Raw genomic sequence first — 21709 nt, 5'->3', positions numbered from 1 at the left:
ATAGACTGTGTAGGTATGGCTCTCATACTACATGGAATGGGGTAAAATTGGTCTGTGATCTTTCATTTTCCAAAGACTTTTATCTGACGTGTGTACCCACCTTTATTGATAGAGAAAAGAGTGACATCATGGTGCCTCCCAGAATCCTCCTCACCTCTCCTGTCAGGTGTGTGTTTTATCAATAGTGATGTATGATGTCATGTGACCCTCCCAGAACCCTCCTCACCTCTCCAGTCAGCAGGTAGATGATCTCTAGAGTGAGGTTTAATATTCTTTGTGTCACATCAAAATTGTCCTTATCCATCCTGAGGACTAGAAGAATGGACTCTGGTCACGGTGGGTGAGGCCAAACTCAGTCTGTCCCCTGTAAACAAAAAGAGGAAGTTTCGTTGTTGTAACTGCCCTATGTGCCCATATATGGAAAAAGGAGATGTTTTTCCTAACCACAATGGCTCTGAAATCTTTAAAGAGAACCCGAGATGGGATTTAATGATGTTACTGGGGCACAGAGGCAGGTTGTGCACACTAAGACCAGCCTCTGTTGCCCCATGGTGTGCCTCCATGTCCCCCCTGCGCGCCGCTATACCCCCCTCAGTGCTGGCGACACGCAGCGCGTCGCCAGCACAATGTTTACCTATGCGCTGTCAACGCTGCTCCCCCACTTACTCCGCATCGGCGCTACCAGCCCGCGTCACTTCCCTCCTATCAGCGGGAGGGAAGGGACACGGGCGGGTAGCGCCGATGCGGAGGAGGCGGGGGAGTGGCGCTGACAGACAGCGCTTAGGTAAACATTGTGCTGGCGACACGCTGTGTGTCGCCAGCACTGCGGGGGTATAGCGGCGCGCAGGGGGGGCATGGAGGCACACCATGGGGCAACGGAGGCTGGTCTTAGTGTGCACAACCAGCCTCTGTGCCCCAGTAACATAATTAAATCCTACCTCGGGTTCTCTTTAAGATTGAGGAATATATAGATTGTGGTACAGATAAGGTTATATATCAGCTGAGGTGTAGCTGTAATAGGATCTATATTGGAAAAACCTATAGACCTATGCGAGATAGGATACAAGAACATGTTAATAACATAAAATCTAATTATGAAAAAAGTCCTGTAGCTATGCACTTCAAAATGTTCCACAATTCAGATCCAAGATTCCTAAAGGCAAAAGGTATTAACAAATTAAATATAAGCCCAAGAAGGGGCGATTTTGATCGTCAGCTGCTAAAAAAAGAATCTTTTTGGATTTATAAATGTGGCTCTATGCAACCAAATGGCATGAATTGTGATATGAACTTAAAGGTTTTTCTCTAAAAATACCCTTGTAATATTACTCTAACTATTTAAAATTACTCTGCCTGTTACTTTCAAAATGGTCACTAGATGGCGTTCAGTAGTCAACATGAGAAATATCCACGCAACATATAATGGAAGAGGGCGGCATCTAAAAATGCCTATAATGGTGGCCACTAATGATCCAATCTTTTTCATCCAATCTTACCAAATCTGTGTAGTATAAGGGTAAATTGAGTGAATATACTGAATGGATACTCCATGCAGCTACTTTATATTACATAGAAATGGTAATATTGGATGAAAAAGATTGGATCATTAGTGGCCACCTTTAGTATGATGCGCCTTTGCTTCCGCCCATACACGTCTGAGGAAGCCTATTGGCGAAACGCGTCACGTGTCTGTGACATCATCCCGCCACTACGCTGGCTGCAGCGATCCACCATGTCCATCCGCCCCTCTTCCTTAGCTCAGCCGGACTCCCAGGCATCTTGCTAGCGCGGCTATCGGAGCTGTTCCGCCGCATCAAGAACACTGATACATGAATATCGCCGCAACAATGGCAAAGTCCCTGCTAACTTGACAGGGCACGTGAGTACCAGGCTTGTTGGCGACCCGACCCCATACAAGGCAGTCCTGATAACTGGTCATTGTTATTGCCTGCTGACGCTATTATCAAATTTTTGCTGGATGTCACATTCATGATCAAGTAGACCCGGTTGTAGTTCCAAGGCAAGGAAGGTTTTGTAGCGGCATGCTACATGTAATGCGAGTGTATCCAGTTTGATGCTCTATATGGATAAGAGGCTTATTCAAAAAACGACAATACAGGGTGGATTGAAGATATTGCTTTTTTAGTGGATGACGTTCTATAGTCTAACAGGATTTAAAGGGGCCTGAAGATATCTATGCATGCATATACCGGAATAAAATAGCTGCACCTTGAGTTATATTGCCCGTAATGAATTATCCTGTGTAGGGTTGGATCTATAGAAAATATGATTTTTAATTGTTTTTAATCATGTGGAAATTGATTATGTGATTGATATGTGCTAATTAATTAATACATTTTTGTCATTTGCTATATCTCAGCTCCCTATAATTTATGTTTGATGAAAAAGAGGAAGGAACCCGTAATAAGGACATGTCCAACAGAATCTCTTTAACCTCCCTGGTGGTACGCAGTTTTAGAGGCTGCGTCCGCGGAAGGATTTTTTAAAATAAAACTTGCGCTATATGCTTAAGCTAGCACTGCGCTAGTTAATTATGTCTCCCAAGCCCCCCGGCACCCAACTAAACCCCCCGATCGCCGCCTGCAATATTTACCCCTCCGCTATCCCACGAGAGCCGCAGCTTCAAGTTCCTGCTTCACTCGTCGCTATGGCGACGAACGGACATGACGTCATTGACGTCATGTGCAGTCCCGATCCTCCCCATAGCGAAGCCTGGAGCTGATTGGAAGGCTGCGCCATCGCGGGATCCCTGCGGGGTACTCATTACGGCAGTGATCGGGGGCAATCGGTGGGGACCGGAGGGACTTGGGGGACATAATTAGCTAGCGAAGTGCTAGCTTAGCCTGAAGAACATTGCAAAAATCAAGCACCTCATACCCCCAGAAGATCTGCCAACCTTAGTCCACGCCTTCATCACATCCCGACTGGACTACTGCAATGCTCTCTACACTGGCCTTCCAAAAAAGGTCTTGTACCGCCTACAGCTGATACAGAATACTGCTGCCAGACTGCTAACCAACCAACCCCATCACTGCCACATAACGCCAGTCCTGCATTCCCTTCACTGGCTACCTATAGAATGGAGGGTCCTATTCAAGATCAGCCTACTGACATTTAAATCCCTGAATAATCTAGGCCCTGGATACATGAAAGATATGTTACAGCTGCGTAGCAATCCCCGCATTCTCAGATCCACAGGTTCTAATAATCTAGTCATACCCAGAGTCCACTTGGAAACTTTTGGTCCCAGAGCCTTCTGTCATGCTGCCCCTACGTTTTGGAACTCCTTACCTCAACAGATCAGGACAGCCCCATCCCTGGACGTGTTTAAATCCAGACTGAAAACCCACCTGTTCAGCCTGGCATTTGCAGAAATATAACTTTTGTGTGAATACTTCATCCTACTAATTACTGAGTCTGAGAGAGCCTAAGCGCTTTGAGTCCTATGGGAGAAAAGCGCTATAGAAATGTTATTGTATTGTATTGTATAGCTTAAGCATATAGCGCAAGTTTTATTAAAAAAAAGCCTCCCAGGGCCATGTGATCCCCTGCGGCGGCTAGCCAGACCCGAGGTATATGGAGGCTGCCACATTTATTTCCTTTTAAGCAAGTTGCCTGGCTATCCTGCTGATTTATTTGGCTGCAGTAGTGTCTGAATCACACACCTGAAACAAGCATCTAGCTAACCCAGTCAGACTTCAGTCAAAGCACCTGATCTGCATGCTTGTTCAGGGTCCAAGGTCTTATAGTAACCATTTTTATCCATTGATGTTCTAATAAATTTATGTGCATGTGTATGGAGGTTTATTTATAGAACTACTGTGTGTAGAGTAAGGGTGTGTATACCTTGCCACTTAATTTCCCCACAGCCATTTTTCGATTACTATGCCTAAAAGTATTATGCTGGGAACACACAATGCAACTTCTGCTCCGAGGTGAATCCGACGATAATTTCCAACCTGTCCAATCTGTTTCTGATCAATAAAGGGGTAAAGAAAATCGATCGGGAGCAGTTTGGACATGTACACACGATACAACTTCCCGTCAGATAAACCATTGATCGGAAAGGAAATTGCATTGTGTGTTCCCAGCATTAGAGACAGGCGATCAGCAGGACAGCCAGGAAATCTGCATTGTTTAAAAGGAAAAATATACCAGCCTTCATATCCCTCTCAGTTCAGCTAAAGAGGAAAAGGATGACAGGTGGTGTCCTACAGGGTGAGCATGAAAAAATAAATGTGCTTGTTTGTCAACTCTAGCTGGACTTTAAGATAAGCTGCACTGCCGGCATATAAAACTCTTCTCCACAGTTACGTTCCAGTAGAGATACCGTTACCTCTTTCTCATATTCAGTCTACCCAATAAAGCAAAAATAAATGTCTTTACCCAGACGGTGATAAGTGTGCAGAACTTGCTCTTTCTTAGCTTTCTGACAGAATACCCAAGCAGCTCAGGGTGACACAAAACTACTAGGAAAGTATAGGGGACTAAGGCCTTGTTCACATTATAAATCATCAGCACTATCGCTGAGCGATTTACTGAGCGGTTTTGAAGGCCCTTTTCTAAGCACTTTTGTATAGCAATGTTTTTTTCACTTCCTGACGTCAGGAAGTGAACTCTTTGCCCCGGAAATGAATAAATACAATGTATTTATTCATTAAAAGCGCTCTGGAAATCGCTTTTCAAAGCCCTTTTTCAAGCCCTTAGCAATTTCTATTAAATTGCAAATACCCTGAAAATGGTGCAGGAGCCGCATTTGCGATTGGATAGAAAGCTCATCGCTCATGTGAGAACACTTGCTCTTAGTGTGAACTAACCCTAAAAGAGACTGAAAAGCCCTCCTACTAAAAAGCCAATGCTCAGTGTAGTTTGCTTTCTTAAAACAGTAGGTATTTGCAATAATTCAGCTTTAGGTGAACGACTGTGGTTACCCACAATGCACCGTTACTGAATATGCAAATTATCTCTTTATGCCCATGAAAGCCAGGCTTACATCCAGAACCGCTGGTGTATAGCAAGCCTATAGCTTATAAAATGTACAGAGCCACCTTAACCCAACATGCAGTCTGTTTCAGATAAAGCCATATCAATCCCTGCCATGCACTGAGGAGGAGGACCAATAGTCTGAAACAGCCTGTCTACATGTTGGATTGATGTGGCTCTGTAAAATGTATAAGCTATAGGTTTGCTATACACCAGCGGTTCTTGATGCAAGCCTGGTTTCAAAGGGCATAAAGAGATAATTTGCATATTCAGTAGTGATGCATTGTGGGATACCACAGTTGTTTGCTTAAAGAGACTCTGTAACAAAATTTTGAGCCTTATTTCTTCTATCCTATATGTTCCTATAGCTGTTCTAATGTGCTGTCTTACTGCAGCCTTTCCTATTTGCACAGTGGCAGTGTTATCTCTGTTATATGATCTAATCTTCTCTCTTCTGTCGGCTCTGTCAGCTGAGGCTGGAATGTGTGGAATGTGCTGCACTGCTTGTCATTGGCAGAAGCTATACACACCCTATCCAGGACCCCTGCACACTCTGTATGACTCACACACTAAGCTACTCTCAGCGTATCAAATTGCTATGCCTTTTTTTTTTTAAACACTGCATAAAAATGGCAATTACAAGCCAGGATTGCAGCAGGGAGAGGCAGAAACAGCACAGAGGGGCCCAGGAGAACATAATGAATAGAATGGTATGCTTTTTTATTGTAAGAATTTTACAGTACAGATTCTCTTTAAAGCTGAATTAACGCAAATACCTTCTATTGTAAGTATGCAAACTACACTGAGCGTTAGCTTTCTGAGTGAGATTCACTAAAAGTTCTTGAATGGGTAACAGGTTTGGGAATATTAGAATGATGATCTACGACTTACTAAGGAACCCAATGTACACCACAGCAGAACATGACCCACCAGTGAGACTCCACTCCTTGTAATAGATACCAAACAGACTCGCTCAAAAAGCAGTATATGGAAATCCAAGGCAGGACTTGGTAGTGCAAGACAAGATGCCATTAACCTTCTGTAACGATTGGTGTCAGCACGCAGAGAGAATCCGATTATTGGCAGTCTGCAGTACCACCAAGAATGCAGATATACGCCTGATTATCGATGATCTGCAGAATCAGCGATAATACAGATGTATTACTAACCTCTGGACACCAGAATTGTGAAAGTGTTTGGTGTAACAGTAACAACTCTGAGTGGAGACCACCAGAGGAGCTGGCGGCCTAAGACCCCTGCGGAATTCACCCCTGACTGTGGGTGATATTCCTGTAGCCTGTGGACCCCTGGGCGAGGGACCGAGGCTGGGTTGCAGGAAGCCCTGCTGCTTAATATGAAAGGTTTTGCCCTGAACTGGGCTAACGAAATACAGTAATAGCACAATCCTAGTCTGGTGTGTGAGGTCCGTATTCACAACACCCTGGAACTAGTCTGGAGCATAACATAAATGATAATACAATTCCTTAGTCTTGGGTGTGAGGTCCGTGATCATCAACACCCTGGAACTAGTCTGGAGTATAACATAAATGATAATACAATTCCCTAGTCTTGGGTGTGAGGTCCGAGATCATAAACACCCTGGAACTAGTCTGGAATATAACACAAAGACAATACAGTTCCCTAGTCTTGGGTGTGAGGGCCTTGATCTCAACACCCTGGAACTAAGCTAGAGAATACACAGAAGATACACAGTATTCCTAGTCTGGGGTGTGAGGGCCTTGATCTCAACACCCTGGAACTGGTCTAACAAATAATAATAACAATACAAGGTAATCTGGCTCAGTGTAAATTCCCAGGTCCACCTGGTTCAAACACACTGTAAGGATCTAACTATGGTCTGAATGCTTCCACAAAGTGTTTGCAATGGCAGACAACCAGCAACTGACAAGCAAGCAGAATATATAGTAGCTGAACTCTGCTGCCCCGCCCAAGCCACTCAGCCAATCATGAGTCCAGCAGGAATCAGCTGACCGTCCTGATCAGCTGACACTTCCCCTGCTGGTATAAAGGTCCTGACTTCTGGCCCGCGCGCGCGTAGCTCTCCATCCATCTATGTGGACTAACAGACCCAGGCACTCCAAAGGCACGCTGCTGCGTACAAACCGCCACCTTGGACGCGGAAACAGCCGCTTTGCTGTTAGAACATGCGGCGGCTTTTCCGCGTTCTGCCACACTACCAGACGCGTGCCTACGCGTGCAAACCGCCGCGTTGGACGCGGAATCAGCCGCCTTGCTTTCAGCACATGCGGCGGTTTTTCCGCGTTTTCTTCTAATGCTAGCTAGGTACACGCAATGCAATTTTCCCATTAGATGAACAGGTTGAAACAATTTCTGAAATGTCTGATCTGCTCAAAATCGATAATGAGATTGATTTTGTGCCGTACTGATCTGAAAACTGATTCCGTTAACGATCAGGAACAGATCCTACGTGTCAGAAATTATAATTTAAACCCATCGATCTGATGGGAAATTGCATTGTGTGTAGTGTGTACCTTGCATTAGGCTCACTCTAAAACATGCCACACAGACATTGAGGAAGAAGTCTATTATGTTCCGAGGATGGAGTGGAATGTGACACCTTCCTGAACAGAGGCTTACACAGAGCATCTACATTTCTGAAGTGGGTGAGATGAGCTCTCTGCTGCAAATGTTTTCATAAATGTTGAAGATTTTATACTCCTTTCCATAACATTATACAAGAGGACAAAAAACAGCTACACCAGTAATTCTTTATGGGAAGGTATCATGTTTTCATGCACTTCCAGATATACAGAATGTAATCTGTAGAGGACCGGACTCTCTCCACCTCGTGTAATTTCTGGAAGTGATTTTACTATAGAGATCTGCACTTTTTACAGGAACACCTGTGTATTTCTATTAAGGTACCCATCGTCCAAGAGACAGATCTCTCCCTGATCGAATGCCCAGTGCAGTATACTTTACCTGTTTGTGTCCGCAACTGGCTCCATCTTCATACATGGGCCCCATGTGGTTGCCAGTGTAACATGGGCGTGAGCGTGACGTCACACACAAGCCCACATATACAGCTACAAGCACGTGGAGCACGTGAATGAAGACTGAGCTTGGAGTCAGCAGCGGACACAGTCAGGTAAAGAATACTCCCGGAGGGGGAAATTTTAGATTGGGGAGGGGGGACAGTGCCAGGGGTTCCGTTGTGTTTGTGTCGCTTGTCCCAATATCCTACGCTGTTACCGCTGCGCACCCAATTGAGAAAGTTGTCCCAACATCTTACAGCGTGTCCGATCAAAACATGCAACCAAAATTGATCGCATTATGGATTGGGCATGCTCTTGGCGGCAACGATTTTCATCCGATCCGATTAGAATAATCAAATTGGATGGTCGATCAGCTGCCAAATGTATGGCCACCTTTACCTGCATTACCTACCCAGGTCTGTTTCTTAGGGCCAGAACACAAATATAATTTTGAATGGGCAATTTTACCAATTCCATGCAGCACGGGGGCCAACAGATTTTGAATACTATGATCAGATTGCGTAGGTAAGCTATCATACTACACGGTGGTGAAACTGGCCAATCAAACTAAGATGTGTGTAATGGCCTATACTCTGCGCTAGGGCTGGTCAAAGAATTGGTAATATTGGGAAAAGTGTTGTGTTGGTCGCTCGTCCCAATATCCTACGTTGTAACCGATGCGCACCTGATTGAGCAAGTTGTCCCAACATCTTACAGCGTGTCCGATCGATACATGCAAACAAAATTAGTCGCATTATGATTGGGCATGCTCTTGGCGACAATGATCATCATCATCATCTGATCGATTATAATAATTCAATTGGATGGTCGATAGGCTGCCAAATCGCCTGATGTATGGCCACCTTTACCTGCGTTACCTACCCAGGTCTGTTTCTTAGCGCCAGAACACATATCTAATTTTGAATGACCAATTTTACCAAATCGACATAGTAGGAAGGCCAACAGATTTTGAATACTATGAACAGATTGCGTAGGTAACCTCTCATACTACATGGGGGTGGTAAAATTGGCCATTCAAACTAAGATGTGTGTAATGGCCTATACTCTGCACTAGGGCACTTGGTAAAAAAAAATGGAAATAATTCAGAGTTGATGCAGGATTATGCAGATTTTGTAGGCAAATGTATGCAGCTTAAAAATGAACCAATCAAATTCCACCTTGTTGTGGGTTTGATTAGTTAATTTTCAAGTTGCATACAGTTGCCTAGAAAATTTGCATAATCCTGTGTCTACTATTATATGCATCTCATTGATCATCCCTACTTTGCACAACACCATGGAAGAGGATGGAAATGGAGAGCACTTGAGGCTGGTTTCACAGTACGCCCCTGATGGGTCACATGTCAAATAGATAGGGCGGAGCTTGATGTGAAAGCGAGTTTAGCGTGTAAGCAGACTGGATCCGGGCAGCGGCGACAACATTACTAAAAGAGCATGCGCGCCGACCGAGCGCGCAGCGGAGGTGACGTGACTGAGCCTGGATATGAAAGCCTGCCAGCCGGCCAACATAGACCTGGGAGAGCCCATTCTGTAAAACTCTATGCCTTATATACGATTTGGGACATGTGAGTGCAAAACGATTTTATTGTAATAAAACTTTTTAGCAGTATCACGCTAAGTGCGCTAATTTTTTATTGAGGTTGATCATCATAAAGTGGACCAGTGACAAGTATTAGAATAAGAAGAGGGACCTAGAGACTGCCTGAGTGGTGAAGGACGGCCCAGGAATGGTCCCAAGGCGCTTCAGACCCCTAGATTGGATCAGAAATTTCGGGGAGTGAACCACAAAAGGATGTGGTGGCCAGTTCACATAGAAGGGAAGTGACCATTGAAATACCTAAAGTAAAGGAAAGATTGCTGTTTTGTTGGAATAGTGGTGCAAGTGGAATTGAGAGGACTGGTTCACACTGGCTATTGCTGTCTAAGCGGAGAGTGCAATTGGTCTTTTTAGGATATAATATAAAGATAGCTTTAAGCGCATTCCTCTTTTAGAAATTTTGTTTTCACAGTATGGTTCGTTACGGGCTGGGGGCTGCCCAGCCAAAAATAGGCCTTCAGGGATTACAACATTAGAACATAGTAATCCCCGTCTGGCAGCTGGCTAATTGATGACGTGCGCGGAAGAGTATTGCAAAATTACGCTTCTGCGCACACATCACGTGTAAAACTGTGCACATGCATCGCCATAGACTTAAATGCCTTCCTGTCTGCCACATGTTGCCACAGGAGCCACATGGTAATGTAGGTATGCGCTTGTGTTAGATAGGGTACTTCCGGTGCAACACACTGCAGGCAATGTGATTTGACCCATAGACTTTCATTGCCCTGCATGAAAAAAAATACTGCACCGTCCCAGTGTGAAAGAGCCCTGAAGAATTACCATAGTTTCACTAATAATGATAATACATTTGCAGCGTAAAATAAAAATAATAATGACAACTGTCCCTCTGCAAGGCTTAAAACAATATTTATAATGATAATAACTGTCCCTCAGTGTGGCTTAAAATATAATAATAATAACTGCCCCTCTGCAGGGCTTAAAAAGGCCATTGGTGAAAAAGAAAGAGCCTGCAATGTAAGGCTCTCTATTACTGCTGCACAAATCGGCGGGTGGCAGGGTTAACCACTCACCCACTCGCCCCAATTCATTAATGTCAGGAGCTCCACCCCCATGTCATGAACTCCGCCCCTTTCCTCAGCAAAGCTTCCGTGGGGTTTTTCCTAAAGTTCTCCAAAGCTGTGGCCACCCCCACCTGTCTCATATGTCCCGCCCTCAGCTCGGCAGCTACGGCCTAAGTAGCCGGATTGGGATCCTGGGGGCTTACTTTGCTCAGAGGGCAGGTGGCCCCTAAGTTACTTTTGCCCTAGGGCCCCCATGCCCCTTAAACTAGCCCCCATTGCAAGCTCTTGCACAGACTTATTTTTTCACCAATGGTCCTTCAAAATAAAATTCATAATAATAACTGTCCCTTAGCATGGCTTAAAATACAAATAATAACAATATTACCCATCCATCTGCAAGGCTAATAGTGATAAAAATAACTGCCCCCCCCCCCCCCCTTCAGGGATAATAATAATAATAATAATAATAATAATAATAATAATAATAAGTGCCCCTCTGCAGGACTTAAAATAATAATAATAACTGTCCCTTAATGGGGCATTATTTTTTTTTTTTTATTAAGTGTCCTTTAGCAGGGGTAAACATTAAAATAATAATAATAATAATAATAACTCTTTTGGTGGTGCTTAAAAAAACAATAATAATAATTATTATGAATAATAATAATTATGTTAATCCATCACACAGGCTTTAAAAAATAATAACAAAAATAATAATAGCTGTGTCAGCACTATACATATCACACTATCACAACTGATAATAATAATTCATTTATATTGTGCTAACACAATTATAATTTCTATCAATATTAATCTTTAAGTATTAAATATTTACGTAACTCCGATACTGTTATCTCAATTTACAAGCATAATAATAGCACTAGATGAAATAGACAGCACAGTAAAGAGTAATAATAATAATAATAATATAAAAATAATAACTGCAGTAATAATGATACAAGTCAACATAAGCAGAAACAAATATCACAGTTGAAACAAATAATAATAGAAATACTTTTCACTGTATACCAGTATAACGTAATAGTAGCAGTAGTAGCAAAAATTATAATTCAAGCAATTAATATCAGCAGATATATAATGCAGCAAAAAATATAAAAAAAAAGCATAAAATATAAAAAGTAATAATATAAAAAGAAAAAATAAGAATAGTCAACATGAACAAAAAAAAAAAGCCACAATAAAAAAAGCAAAACATGATTATGGGTAATAATAGCAATAATAACAACATAGTAGTTGAGATCAACAATAAAAACACGGAATACCAGGTAATAAAAATAATCAAATAATAATCAATCTAAAAAAATAAGTAAAATTAGCTCACATATAGGGAAGTATGTGTATTTTTTAGGACTGCTGAAGAAGTGAAGACTATCATGTATGTCCTGTGTGGGATGACCTGTACAGGAAGCCCCCTGCAGTGTCACTTCCATTTCTGCTACCTAGGAAACTGCAGATTGAAAGCACCCAGCACATGGCACACAATGCCCCCAGGACAGGCATGACAGCCCCATTTCCCCCAAGCACACCATCAACTGACCTGTCTTCACTATCCTGGCTAGCAGCTGCCTGGGAACGTAACTAAGCTGAGCACTGCATGCTGGGAGATGTAGTTTTCACCCCTTTTCCTGCTCCTGGCTCACATAAGGGTTATTTCCTGTTGGTGGCCATTTTGCTGGAGTCTGACTCTATAGTAAGGGACATTGAAAACAACTTTATGTATAAATGATTTTAAAATTCAATAAATAAAAAAAAAAACAGCCAGAGCTTACTAACAAATTAATCTTGTGTTAGTCTAAATCATATTATTTTATTCTGTGTTCAGTTTGGATGCCATAATCAACCCTCCAGAGATTTCTACAACAAAATGGTCGACATGAATACTTGGTAAGTCCTATTTGATCTGTGCAGTGAGTCTCCTGCTGGGAGCACTACACAATGTAGCCTGTATATGGAGGGCTAAGGGACTTTATCTTCAAGAAAAACAACATGAAGCCAAATATGACTGAGAGAATATTAGACCTCACCCTGGAGGTCATCTGCCTGCTGACAGGAGAGGTGAGGAGGATTCTGGGAGGTCACATGACATCAGTTTTATCTCCATTAAGCTGGCCACTAATGATCCAATCTTTTTCATCCAATCTTACCACATCTATGTAGTATAAGGGTAAAGTGAGTGAATATATTGAATGGATGCTTCAGGCAGTTACCTTATATTATATAGAAATGGTAAGATTGGATGAAAAAGATTGGATCATTAGTGGCCAGCATAACTGTAACTCACACCTGACTGCCCGGGATGTGAGGAAGATTGTGGATGGCCACATAATGTCACCCTTACTAAAACACACACCTGAATACAGAGGTGAGGAGGATTCTAGGAAAGTTCCATGACTAAGGATCAATGGGATGCAAATAATTCCTCCTTGCATTTGTAATTTTTTTTCCTCCAACATTTTTTGGGTAACTACTGGGGAGTGTGGGAGGTCAGGGGTTAATTTAAAATGTAAATGTAAGGTACGCATAGGTCCTTTATTAAAAAAAAAAAATGTAGATGTAAGTTTATTATTTGGCCACAAGTTGTTCTCGCTGCTACCTTTCTTATGCGTAGTATTACTATGCAAAGAGGAAGTGATGCATAGACGGTCCTGTCTCATAGACGGCTGTTTCCATTCACACGGGGACTTAGATTAATGAATGGGAACGGTGTTCCCATTCGTTGATCTAGCGGCTAACGATTGACGGCGGTAATGAGCGCGGGGGGGGGGGGGGGGGGGTTGTGAGGGACGTAGTAGCTGCATCCCTACACAGAGTCATGGCATGGACGAAGTTACTCATCCCGGGGGAGGGGAAGTGGTTAAAGGATACCAATGTGACATGATGAGAGAGATATGTGTATGTACAGTGCCAAGCACACACATAACTATGCTGGGTTCCTTTTTTTTTTTTTCTCTGCCTGAAAGAGTTAAACTAAAGGTATGCAAGTGACAGTTTCTGTCCATGTCGGGACCGGGTCGGACTAGCGTAACCCTCACTGATAAGGAATTACAGCCATAAGAGACTTTCCTGACAGAAAATGGCTTCTGAGAGCAGAAAAGAGAGGGTAAAAAAAATCATAGCTTTAAGTTCTGGCATACTTCAATGCATGTGTCACTGAGCAGACAATGAAATAGTAAAAATGTAAAAAAGTAGATTTAAAAAATAAAATAAAACTGGGATAATTTAAAAATGTAATTTTTAGGAGGAATATAGATACAATTGTTTATCTCATCAGTTTATTTTCACCTCACGTTTCCTTCAATAATAAAATAACTGCCAGCATCCGAGCTACAGAAGCTCATGTACCCCTTCAAGTACACAGCATTGTACATAGAGAAATTGAGGGGGGCACTAGGACCATTGAAACTAAATCTGTTACTGAAGGACAAATTATATTTGCTCAATTGAGAGGAAACGACTTTTCAGAAAGATCTATTTAGAAGAAGATAATAAAAGGGGTAAGGGGAGTTCCATAGTTGGAGGACGTGGAGGAGGGGAGGGATGGGGATGCTTGGACTGCTAATGTGAAAAACTAGCATTTCACTGCACCTGTACAGTTACCTATGTTTATGATGGCCCCATACAGATAATGGCCCATGTGCAATTAACATTTCCTCCTAGGTGATATTTTCATAACTTGTCAATAAAATGCCTTTTAAGCCACCAGCAAGCAAGAAAATAATTTTGGCAGTACTTTTTCACCTACTTGTTGGTACTTTTTTAATTGCAAAGTGCTGAAAAGTTACTTAAAGAGAACCCGAGGTGGGTTTGAAGAATGCTATTAGGACACAGAGGCTGGTTCTGCATACTATCACCAGCCTCTGTGTCTGTACAGTGTCCCCCCAGGTCCCCCCTGCGCTCTGCTGTCCCCCATAAAAAAAAACGCCATGCAGCTTGTTGCTAGCTGGCTGTTTACCTGAATACTGTCACTCAGCGCTACTCCTCTGCCTCTATAGCGTGGCTCCCCCACCTGCGTCCCTTCCCTCCCCGCCTCCGTAAGCTTCCTTCAATCAGCCTACGGAGGTGGGGAGAGAAGGGACGCAGGCAGGGAGCCGCGATATAGAGGAAGCGGGGCAACGGCGCACGCCGCTGAGTGACAGCATTCAGGTAAGCAGCCAGCTAGCGACAAGCTGCATGGCGTTTTTTTTATGGGGGACAGCAGAGCGCAGGGGGGGGAGGGGGGGGGGGGCTGGGGGTACACTGTACAGACACGAGCTGTACAGATATGAGCAAAACATACAACAATGGGGAGCATAGGTCAGAATTATTTATTTTGCAAAGTACAATGGAGGTTGTACCCAGAATTATTGTTGCTACAACTCGGAGGAGGAATAGTATTTAACGCCGCCAGGGAGTTTTGCAGCAGCAGCGAGAGCCGTCAATTCGGATCACCCTGCGCCCAACTCACCAGCGGCACAACAATACGTACGCCTTTCCCACCCCAGCTTGGTATTCCATTAACTGTAGAGCAACTATCCAACACTGACACAACACTTATGGTAGCATGATCTGTTAAATGGAACCCGAGGTGAGAGTGATATGGAGGCTGCCATATTTATTTCATTGTAAACAATGCCAGTTGCCTGGCAGCCCTCAGCCCTGTTGATATTCTGGCATAAATAGTGTCTGAGTCAAAACCCTGGAATAAGCACTGGCTAATCCAGTAAAACCCCAGTTTAAAATGAAATAAATATGGCAGCCCCCATAGTCCTCACCTCGGGTTCCCTTTAAATAACAACTAGCTTGACCTGTGTAACATTTCAGCGATGTAACAGGATATCATCCTTTCTCTTTCGGTAGAGTTTTCCTCCTGTAAAGCTGAGTGATAATGTAACCTTTGCAGTTCCTCCACCTCACTCCCTGACACCTGAGAGAAACAGTGAGAAGAAGATACTAGACGTCACCAACAAGATCGAGCTACTGACAGAAGAGGTGAGCAATGCCAGGAATTATGGGACACTATCCACTAAAAATAAGGGATATGTCTGGATGGTAATGATACCATTGTTTTTGTCAGGTTCCTAAGAGGTGTCAGGATGTCACCATCTATTTCTCCATGGAGGAGTGGCAGTATTTAGAAGGACACAAGGATCTCTACAAGGACACCATGATGGAGAACCAACCGCCCCTCACATCACCAGATACACAGAAACATTCATTTCTGGTAAAGGAGAGAACAGTCCACCTAAACCCCTCATCATCCAATAAAAACAGACACAATGGGCAATATTACCTTTTCTCCTGAGTTTTCTCCGAGTAGATATTTTCAAATCTTATGGCTAAATACTTTTAAAGCTCCCACCAAGTAAGAAATTAATCAAAATGAGTGCGATATCACCTTTTTCACACACTTTTTAGTACTTTTGCAATTGCCAAATACTGAAAAATTACTTTTTGATAAGATATGATAAAGTTAATAGAATATGGCCCGCCCAATGTATTCAGTGTGTGTGTGTGTGTGTTTCCTACAGATAGATACAGTAACAAACACATCACAGAGATGTACAGGTCCTCTTTATTCCCAGGATCACCGCAATATCCTTGACCAGGTAGAAGGATTTCAATATCTTGAGAGAAGTGGAAGCTATTCATGCTTTTATTTTCATTATTTTATTGGTTTTGGGGACTATCTAGGTTGAAGACCTTGTAGTTGTCAAAGTAGAGGGCCTTCAAGAAAAAGAGGAAACGTGTAATGGAAGATAAATCTTTTTCAAGGAAGGAAGCTCCATCGATGGCCTGCACAGGTGAGTAATAAACCCCTGACTCAAAGAAAGGTTTTCAGTGTTGTTTCTATATCATGTCCTTATATGATGAGTTTTGAGACGTTCCCCATCTTTCTGTGCTGAAGCATCATTTTATTTAGATCTTTCCTTGGTTGCACTTTAGTAAAGGACATCTTGTTCTGCAGGTGGACCAAACACTCAGAAGACCACCATGGAAGAGAATCTCCCATTTTACCCAGATGGAGAACCAGCAGACCACAACAGCTCACATCATTCTCCTGCTGAAAGCCCTTTTATTTTAAACCTTTACTCAGGATTTTTCTACACAGAGAGATCAACAAACTCTTCTAATTCTTAATCAAATTCACTGGGTTCATTACACATTTTTACTCCAATTGTGAAACTTAGCAGTGGATATAGACCACCTCCACCCCGTAAAACCGTCTGTTGTGGAATCCTCAATTAAAGCTGGGTACAGTAAATCTCTTGGCTCCCGAAATTTTTTTTTTACCTAAGAAACTTGCTTCTTAGAAAACTTTTATGGAGGAAAAGCGCTTTCAATGCATGGAGTGTAGCAAATGATTTTACAGTTCACCATAGAGTTCACACCGGCGCGGAGCCTTACCCTTGTTTTAAATATGGCAAAAGCTTTTCCCATCGAACAACACTGGTATGCCACCAGATAATGCATAGAGGAGAGAACCCTTTCTTGTGTTCGGACTGTGGGAAAGGCTTCGCAAGGAAATCTTGTCTATTGCAGCATGAACGGATTCATACCGGTGTCTGCTCAGAATGTGGAAGAAGCTTTAACCAAAAGTCCTCTCTGATTAGCCATCAGAGGGGCCACAGGGGTGAGAAGCCCTTCACCTGCTCAGTGTGTGCAAAGTCACGCAGAGCTCCAGCCTTGTGGTCCACCATCGGTACACAGGGGTGCGACCGTACCCCTGCCCCAAGTGGGGCAAATGTTTCTCTCACAAAGCAAACTTTATGAAACATCAGAAAATTCATGCTCGCTGATTGGCACTGAATTCTCAAGTCTCCTGGCTGCAATAGCAGCATAGGGGGCGATATACAGGCTGGGAACGCGAACAATCACTTGCATTCCCATGCCTGTCGGCCGGTGACGGCAAAACCGGAAGTGTTCGCCGGCGGGTCCAGAGGCATCGGACCGGAGCTGCGAGGGCACCGATCGGCTGCAGGGGGCTGAGGGAAGCCCCAGGTGAGTTAATCTCATTTTTTTTAACCGGCTTTAGGTCCACTTTAAGGACCTCAGGTAGTGGTTTAACTACAATTCATGGGCCCCCTAGGCAGGGGCTTAACTAGAAATCACTGGGCTCCCCTGCGAAACATTGGATGTGGCCCTCTCCCACCAACTCCCCCCCCCCCCCCCCCCATGCAGCTAAGTACTGACAGCAGTGAAGCACTACACACATTTTCTCTATAAATCATATTAGCTTCTGTGATAAAACCGTGCATGTTTTCACACATACAGACACGCATGGTGTACAGAAAACGCATACAGAAAACCGACAGACGATTGTGCTCCCAGCCTCCGCTTATTACACTCACTATGTCCATCTCTGATGGAGAAGAACTGTCTCTGAAGACTTCTCCAGCATCACTACAGCACAGAGCATTTGGGGAGGGGTGGAGAGGTTGGGGGCTGGGCACTGTACAGAAAAGCCTACTGCATACTGAATAGGGACTGTCTACAAATCTTTGTATGATTCCTTATCAGTGGCTGAGCAGATGCAGTCATTAGAACAATTGTGCAGAGAATAGAAAGCTTTTTCTCTCCTTGCCCTTAGTTGTCAGTCTCTAAGGACAGGGTCCCCTGTGGCTTCTGCCCCCCTTTGGGCTGCATCCCTTGCAGGGTCTATTGTTACACCCCTGCCCCTAGGGAAACATTGATGAGGCCCCCCCCAATGCTCACAACCCTTCCCTTGACTTTCCTTGGTACCCTTCAGGGCCTTAGAGATCTTCATGCAGACATCATAAACAAGCATGTCCATCGTGATCTGCCATCCTTAATTCATGCCTTCATTATATCTCGACTGGACTACTGTAATGCTCTCTACACTGGCCTTCCAAAAAAAGGAGTTGTACCGCTTACAGCTGATACAGAATACTGCTGCCAGACTGCTAACCAACCAACCCCGTCATTGCCACATAACGCCAGTCCTGCACTCCCTTCAATGGATACCTATAAATGGAGGGTCCTATTCAAGATCGGCCTACTGGCATTTAAATCCCTGAATAATCTGGGCCCTGGATACATGAAAGATATGTTGCAGCTGCGTAGCAATCCCCGCATTCTCAGATCCACAGGTTCTAATAATCTAGTCATACCCAGAGTCCACCGGGAAACTTTTGGTCCCATAGCCTTCTGTCATGCTGCTCCTACATTTTGGAACTCCATACCTCAGCAGATCAGGACAGCTCCATCTCTAGACGTGTTGTTTAAATGCAGACTGAAAACCCACCTGTTCAGTTTGGCATTTGCAGAAACATAACTTTTGTTGCGTGAATACGTCATCCTACTAATTACTGAATCTGAGAGAGCCTAAGCGCTTTGAGTCCTATGGGAGAAAAGCGCTATAGAAATGTTATTGTACTGTATTTTTGTATTGTATGATCTTCACACCTATAACAATTGTATCAACAAAAGCACCTCATCTGCAGGATGGACCCCAGTATAGGTGGAAAAGAAGGTTAGAAGTTGGGGGGGGGGGGGGCCCCCACAGCTTTGTCCCCCTCCCCCCTTGCTATCACATGGGCTGCTCCCCTATAGTTGCACCTTTGACCTCAGGCAATTAGAACAGTGCAAAAAAGGCTAAATCACACCAAGCAAACTATATTCACACATTGCCAAAAATATATTGTAATTAAAATATTTACAGTATTATGAACCAACAACATCTGTGTCTTCCTGTCTCTCATCTTTGCTCTGTCTCCTGGACATCCATCGTTTTGAGGAAGAGGAAACGCCATCAAGAAAGGCATAAGTCATGACACATTGACCATTCATTGAAAGATGATTGATGGGGATGTATCTGGAGTTTGTGTCTTTTCTTATTCATTACATTTTATTCCTCAGAGTTTTCGCCTAGGAGATCATTTTTCATCTTCTCTTTAAAGAGAATCCAAGGTGGGTATTAATAATCCTATTAGCACACAGAGGCTGGGTCTGCATATAATGCCCAGTCTCTGTTGCTATACTGTCTCCCCCCCAGGCCCCCCCTGCACGCTGCTGTCCCCCATAAATCATACCGCTGTGCTAGCGACACGCAGAGTGTCGCCAGCAGGCTGTTTACATGTACACTGTCACTTTCCGCTGCTCCCCCCGCCTCCTCTATATCGCCGCTCCCCGCCTGCGTCCCTTCTCTCTAAGCAGCGGGGAGGGACGCAGACGGGGAGCGGCGAAATAGAGAAGGCGGGGGAGCAGCGGAGAGTGACAGTGTGGATGTAAACAACTTGCTAGCACAGCGGTTTGATTTATGGGGATAGCAGAGCACGGGGGGGGGGGGGGGGGGGGGGGGAAGAGACAGTATAGCAACAGAGGCTGGGCATTATATGCAGACCGAGCCTTTGTGTGCTAATAGGATTATTAAAACCCACCTTGGGTTCTCTTTAACCACTTAAAGAGACTCTGAAGCGAGAATAAATCTCGCTTCAGAGCTCATAGTTAGCAGGGGCATGTGTGCCCCTGCTAAACCGCCGCTATCCCGCGGCTAAACGGGGGTCCCTTCACCCCCAAACACCCCCCCCCCCCCTGCAAAATCAACGACCAACTTGGTCGTAAATTTTGCTCTTCTTGGAGGCAGGGCTAACGGCTGCAGCCCTGCCTCTCAGCGCGTCTATCAGATGCGCATCGCCGCCTCTCCCCCGCCCCTCTCAGTGAAGGAAGACTGAGAGGGGCGGGGGAGAGGCAGATGTACGCGTCTGATAGACGCGCGTGGGGGCAGGGCTGCGGCGGTTAGCCCTGCCCCAATGCGGAAGCGCTCCCCCGCTGTACGGAGGGGATTTGGGGGATCAGGGACCCCCGTTAAGTCGCGGGATAGCGGCGTTTTAGCAGGGGCACACATGCCCCTGCTATCTATGAGGTCTGAAGCGAGATTTATTCTCTCTTCAGACTCTCTTTAAGGACCGTGGGCTTACACCCCCTAGTGACCAGACTATTTTTTTACAAATTAGGCCACTGCAGCTTTAAGGGCTCGCTGCAGGGCCGTACAACTCAGCACAGAAGTGATCCCCCCACCTTTTCTGCCCACTATCAGAGCTTTCTGTTGGTGGGCTCTGATTGCTGCCGGTATGTTTGTATTTTTTTATTTGTTGATATTTTGTTTTTTAATAAATGTTCCTATTTATTTATTTTTTCCCCCTCCCTCTCCCCGCCAGCCAATGATAGCGATCGGCTGTCATAGGCACCGCTGCCGTAGATCGCAGTGCTGTACAATGTAAACAGACAACGGTTTCACAGTCTCCTAGAGGCGATCGCCGCTGGTAGACTGATGACGGAGCAGAGTTCTGTCATTTAAGTGGGGATGCGCGCGCAATCCCCTGCAATCTCCGCCCCCAGGACTTCACGTCAATTAGCGTTGAGCGGTCCTGGGGCTGCCGCGTTCACGCCAACTGGCATGGTGCGATCGGCAAGAAGTTGAAGAGAACCCGAGATGAAGTTTGGGTTCAGAAACATACTTACCAAAAGAGAAGGGTGCCTCTGGATCCTAATGAGGCTTCTTCCTATGGCATCCTCTGGTCTCCCGCTGCTGCTTGCTGACACTCCATCTGATCGGGCCATGCTCCTCTTCTGGCATGAGTGTTGCTGTGCTGCAGCGGTGCAAGCACGGCCACACCTGTGCAGCAGCATGGAGCCTTTACTGCACATGTGGCTCCAGCTTACTGCGCAGGCGCAGCCATACTTGCGCAGGCACTGGTGCTTGAAGAGGAGCACAGCCTGGAACAGATTAACCACAAGCCCTTGTCAGTAAACTTTGGAGGATCCACAAGCGGCAGCGGGGGGCTGGAGAATGCTGTGGGAATCCTCATTACGATCCAGAGGCTTCTCACTTGTTAGGTAAGTATGTGATTTTGTACCTGAACTTCGCCTCGAGTACAATTTTGGATGACACTAATTGAAATCCAGTTTCGGAGCTCTTATTCCTGCCAGGGTGTAGATATTACTCACTGCCGCCACACGCTCTCGCCGCTATGCTGCTCTCACCCTCGCCGCAGCTCAGTCACCCTGCTGTCAATATGACAGCA

The 21709-nt window shown here is 44.5% G+C and overlaps 2 protein-coding genes across 3 annotated transcripts in view; one reads left to right on the top strand and one right to left on the bottom strand.

Moving 5' to 3' along the window:
* Nucleotides 1–12343, bottom strand: part of LOC137536966 (oocyte zinc finger protein XlCOF7.1-like) — a 56354-nt gene extending 44011 nt beyond the window's left edge. Inside the window, exons 1-2 of the mRNA XM_068259131.1 lie at nucleotides 12223–12343; nucleotides 227–364 (exon numbers count right to left, since the gene is read on the bottom strand). Coding sequence (XP_068115232.1) covers nucleotides 227–304 — 78 coding nt within the window. The 5' untranslated portion in view covers nucleotides 305–364; nucleotides 12223–12343. The remainder of the gene's footprint in view (nucleotides 1–226; nucleotides 365–12222) is intronic.
* Nucleotides 12344–12575: 232 nt separating this feature from the next.
* LOC137534963 (gastrula zinc finger protein XlCGF66.1-like) lies at nucleotides 12576–16926 on the top strand. Of its 2 annotated transcripts, XM_068256705.1 has the most exons (6): nucleotides 12576–12740; nucleotides 15522–15653; nucleotides 15739–15885; nucleotides 16193–16270; nucleotides 16356–16465; nucleotides 16630–16926. In XM_068256705.1, the coding sequence occupies exons 1-5, from the start codon at nucleotides 12672–12674 to the stop codon at nucleotides 16422–16424; spliced, it is 495 nt and encodes a 164-aa protein (XP_068112806.1). In that variant the 5' UTR covers nucleotides 12576–12671; the 3' UTR covers nucleotides 16425–16465; nucleotides 16630–16926. The 2 variants fall into 2 exon arrangements, with proteins under 2 accessions (XP_068112806.1, XP_068112807.1); XM_068256706.1 differs by lacking the exon at nucleotides 16193–16270 and having other exon boundaries at nucleotides 12580–12740.
* Nucleotides 16927–21709: the final 4783 nt, after the last annotated feature.

Source organism: Hyperolius riggenbachi, chromosome 10, assembly GCF_040937935.1.
Source record: "Hyperolius riggenbachi isolate aHypRig1 chromosome 10, aHypRig1.pri, whole genome shotgun sequence".
Taxonomy (NCBI): domain Eukaryota; kingdom Metazoa; phylum Chordata; class Amphibia; order Anura; family Hyperoliidae; genus Hyperolius; species Hyperolius riggenbachi.
The sequence above is the reverse complement of the archived record's forward strand: the minus strand, read 5'-3'. Positions and strand labels throughout refer to the sequence as shown.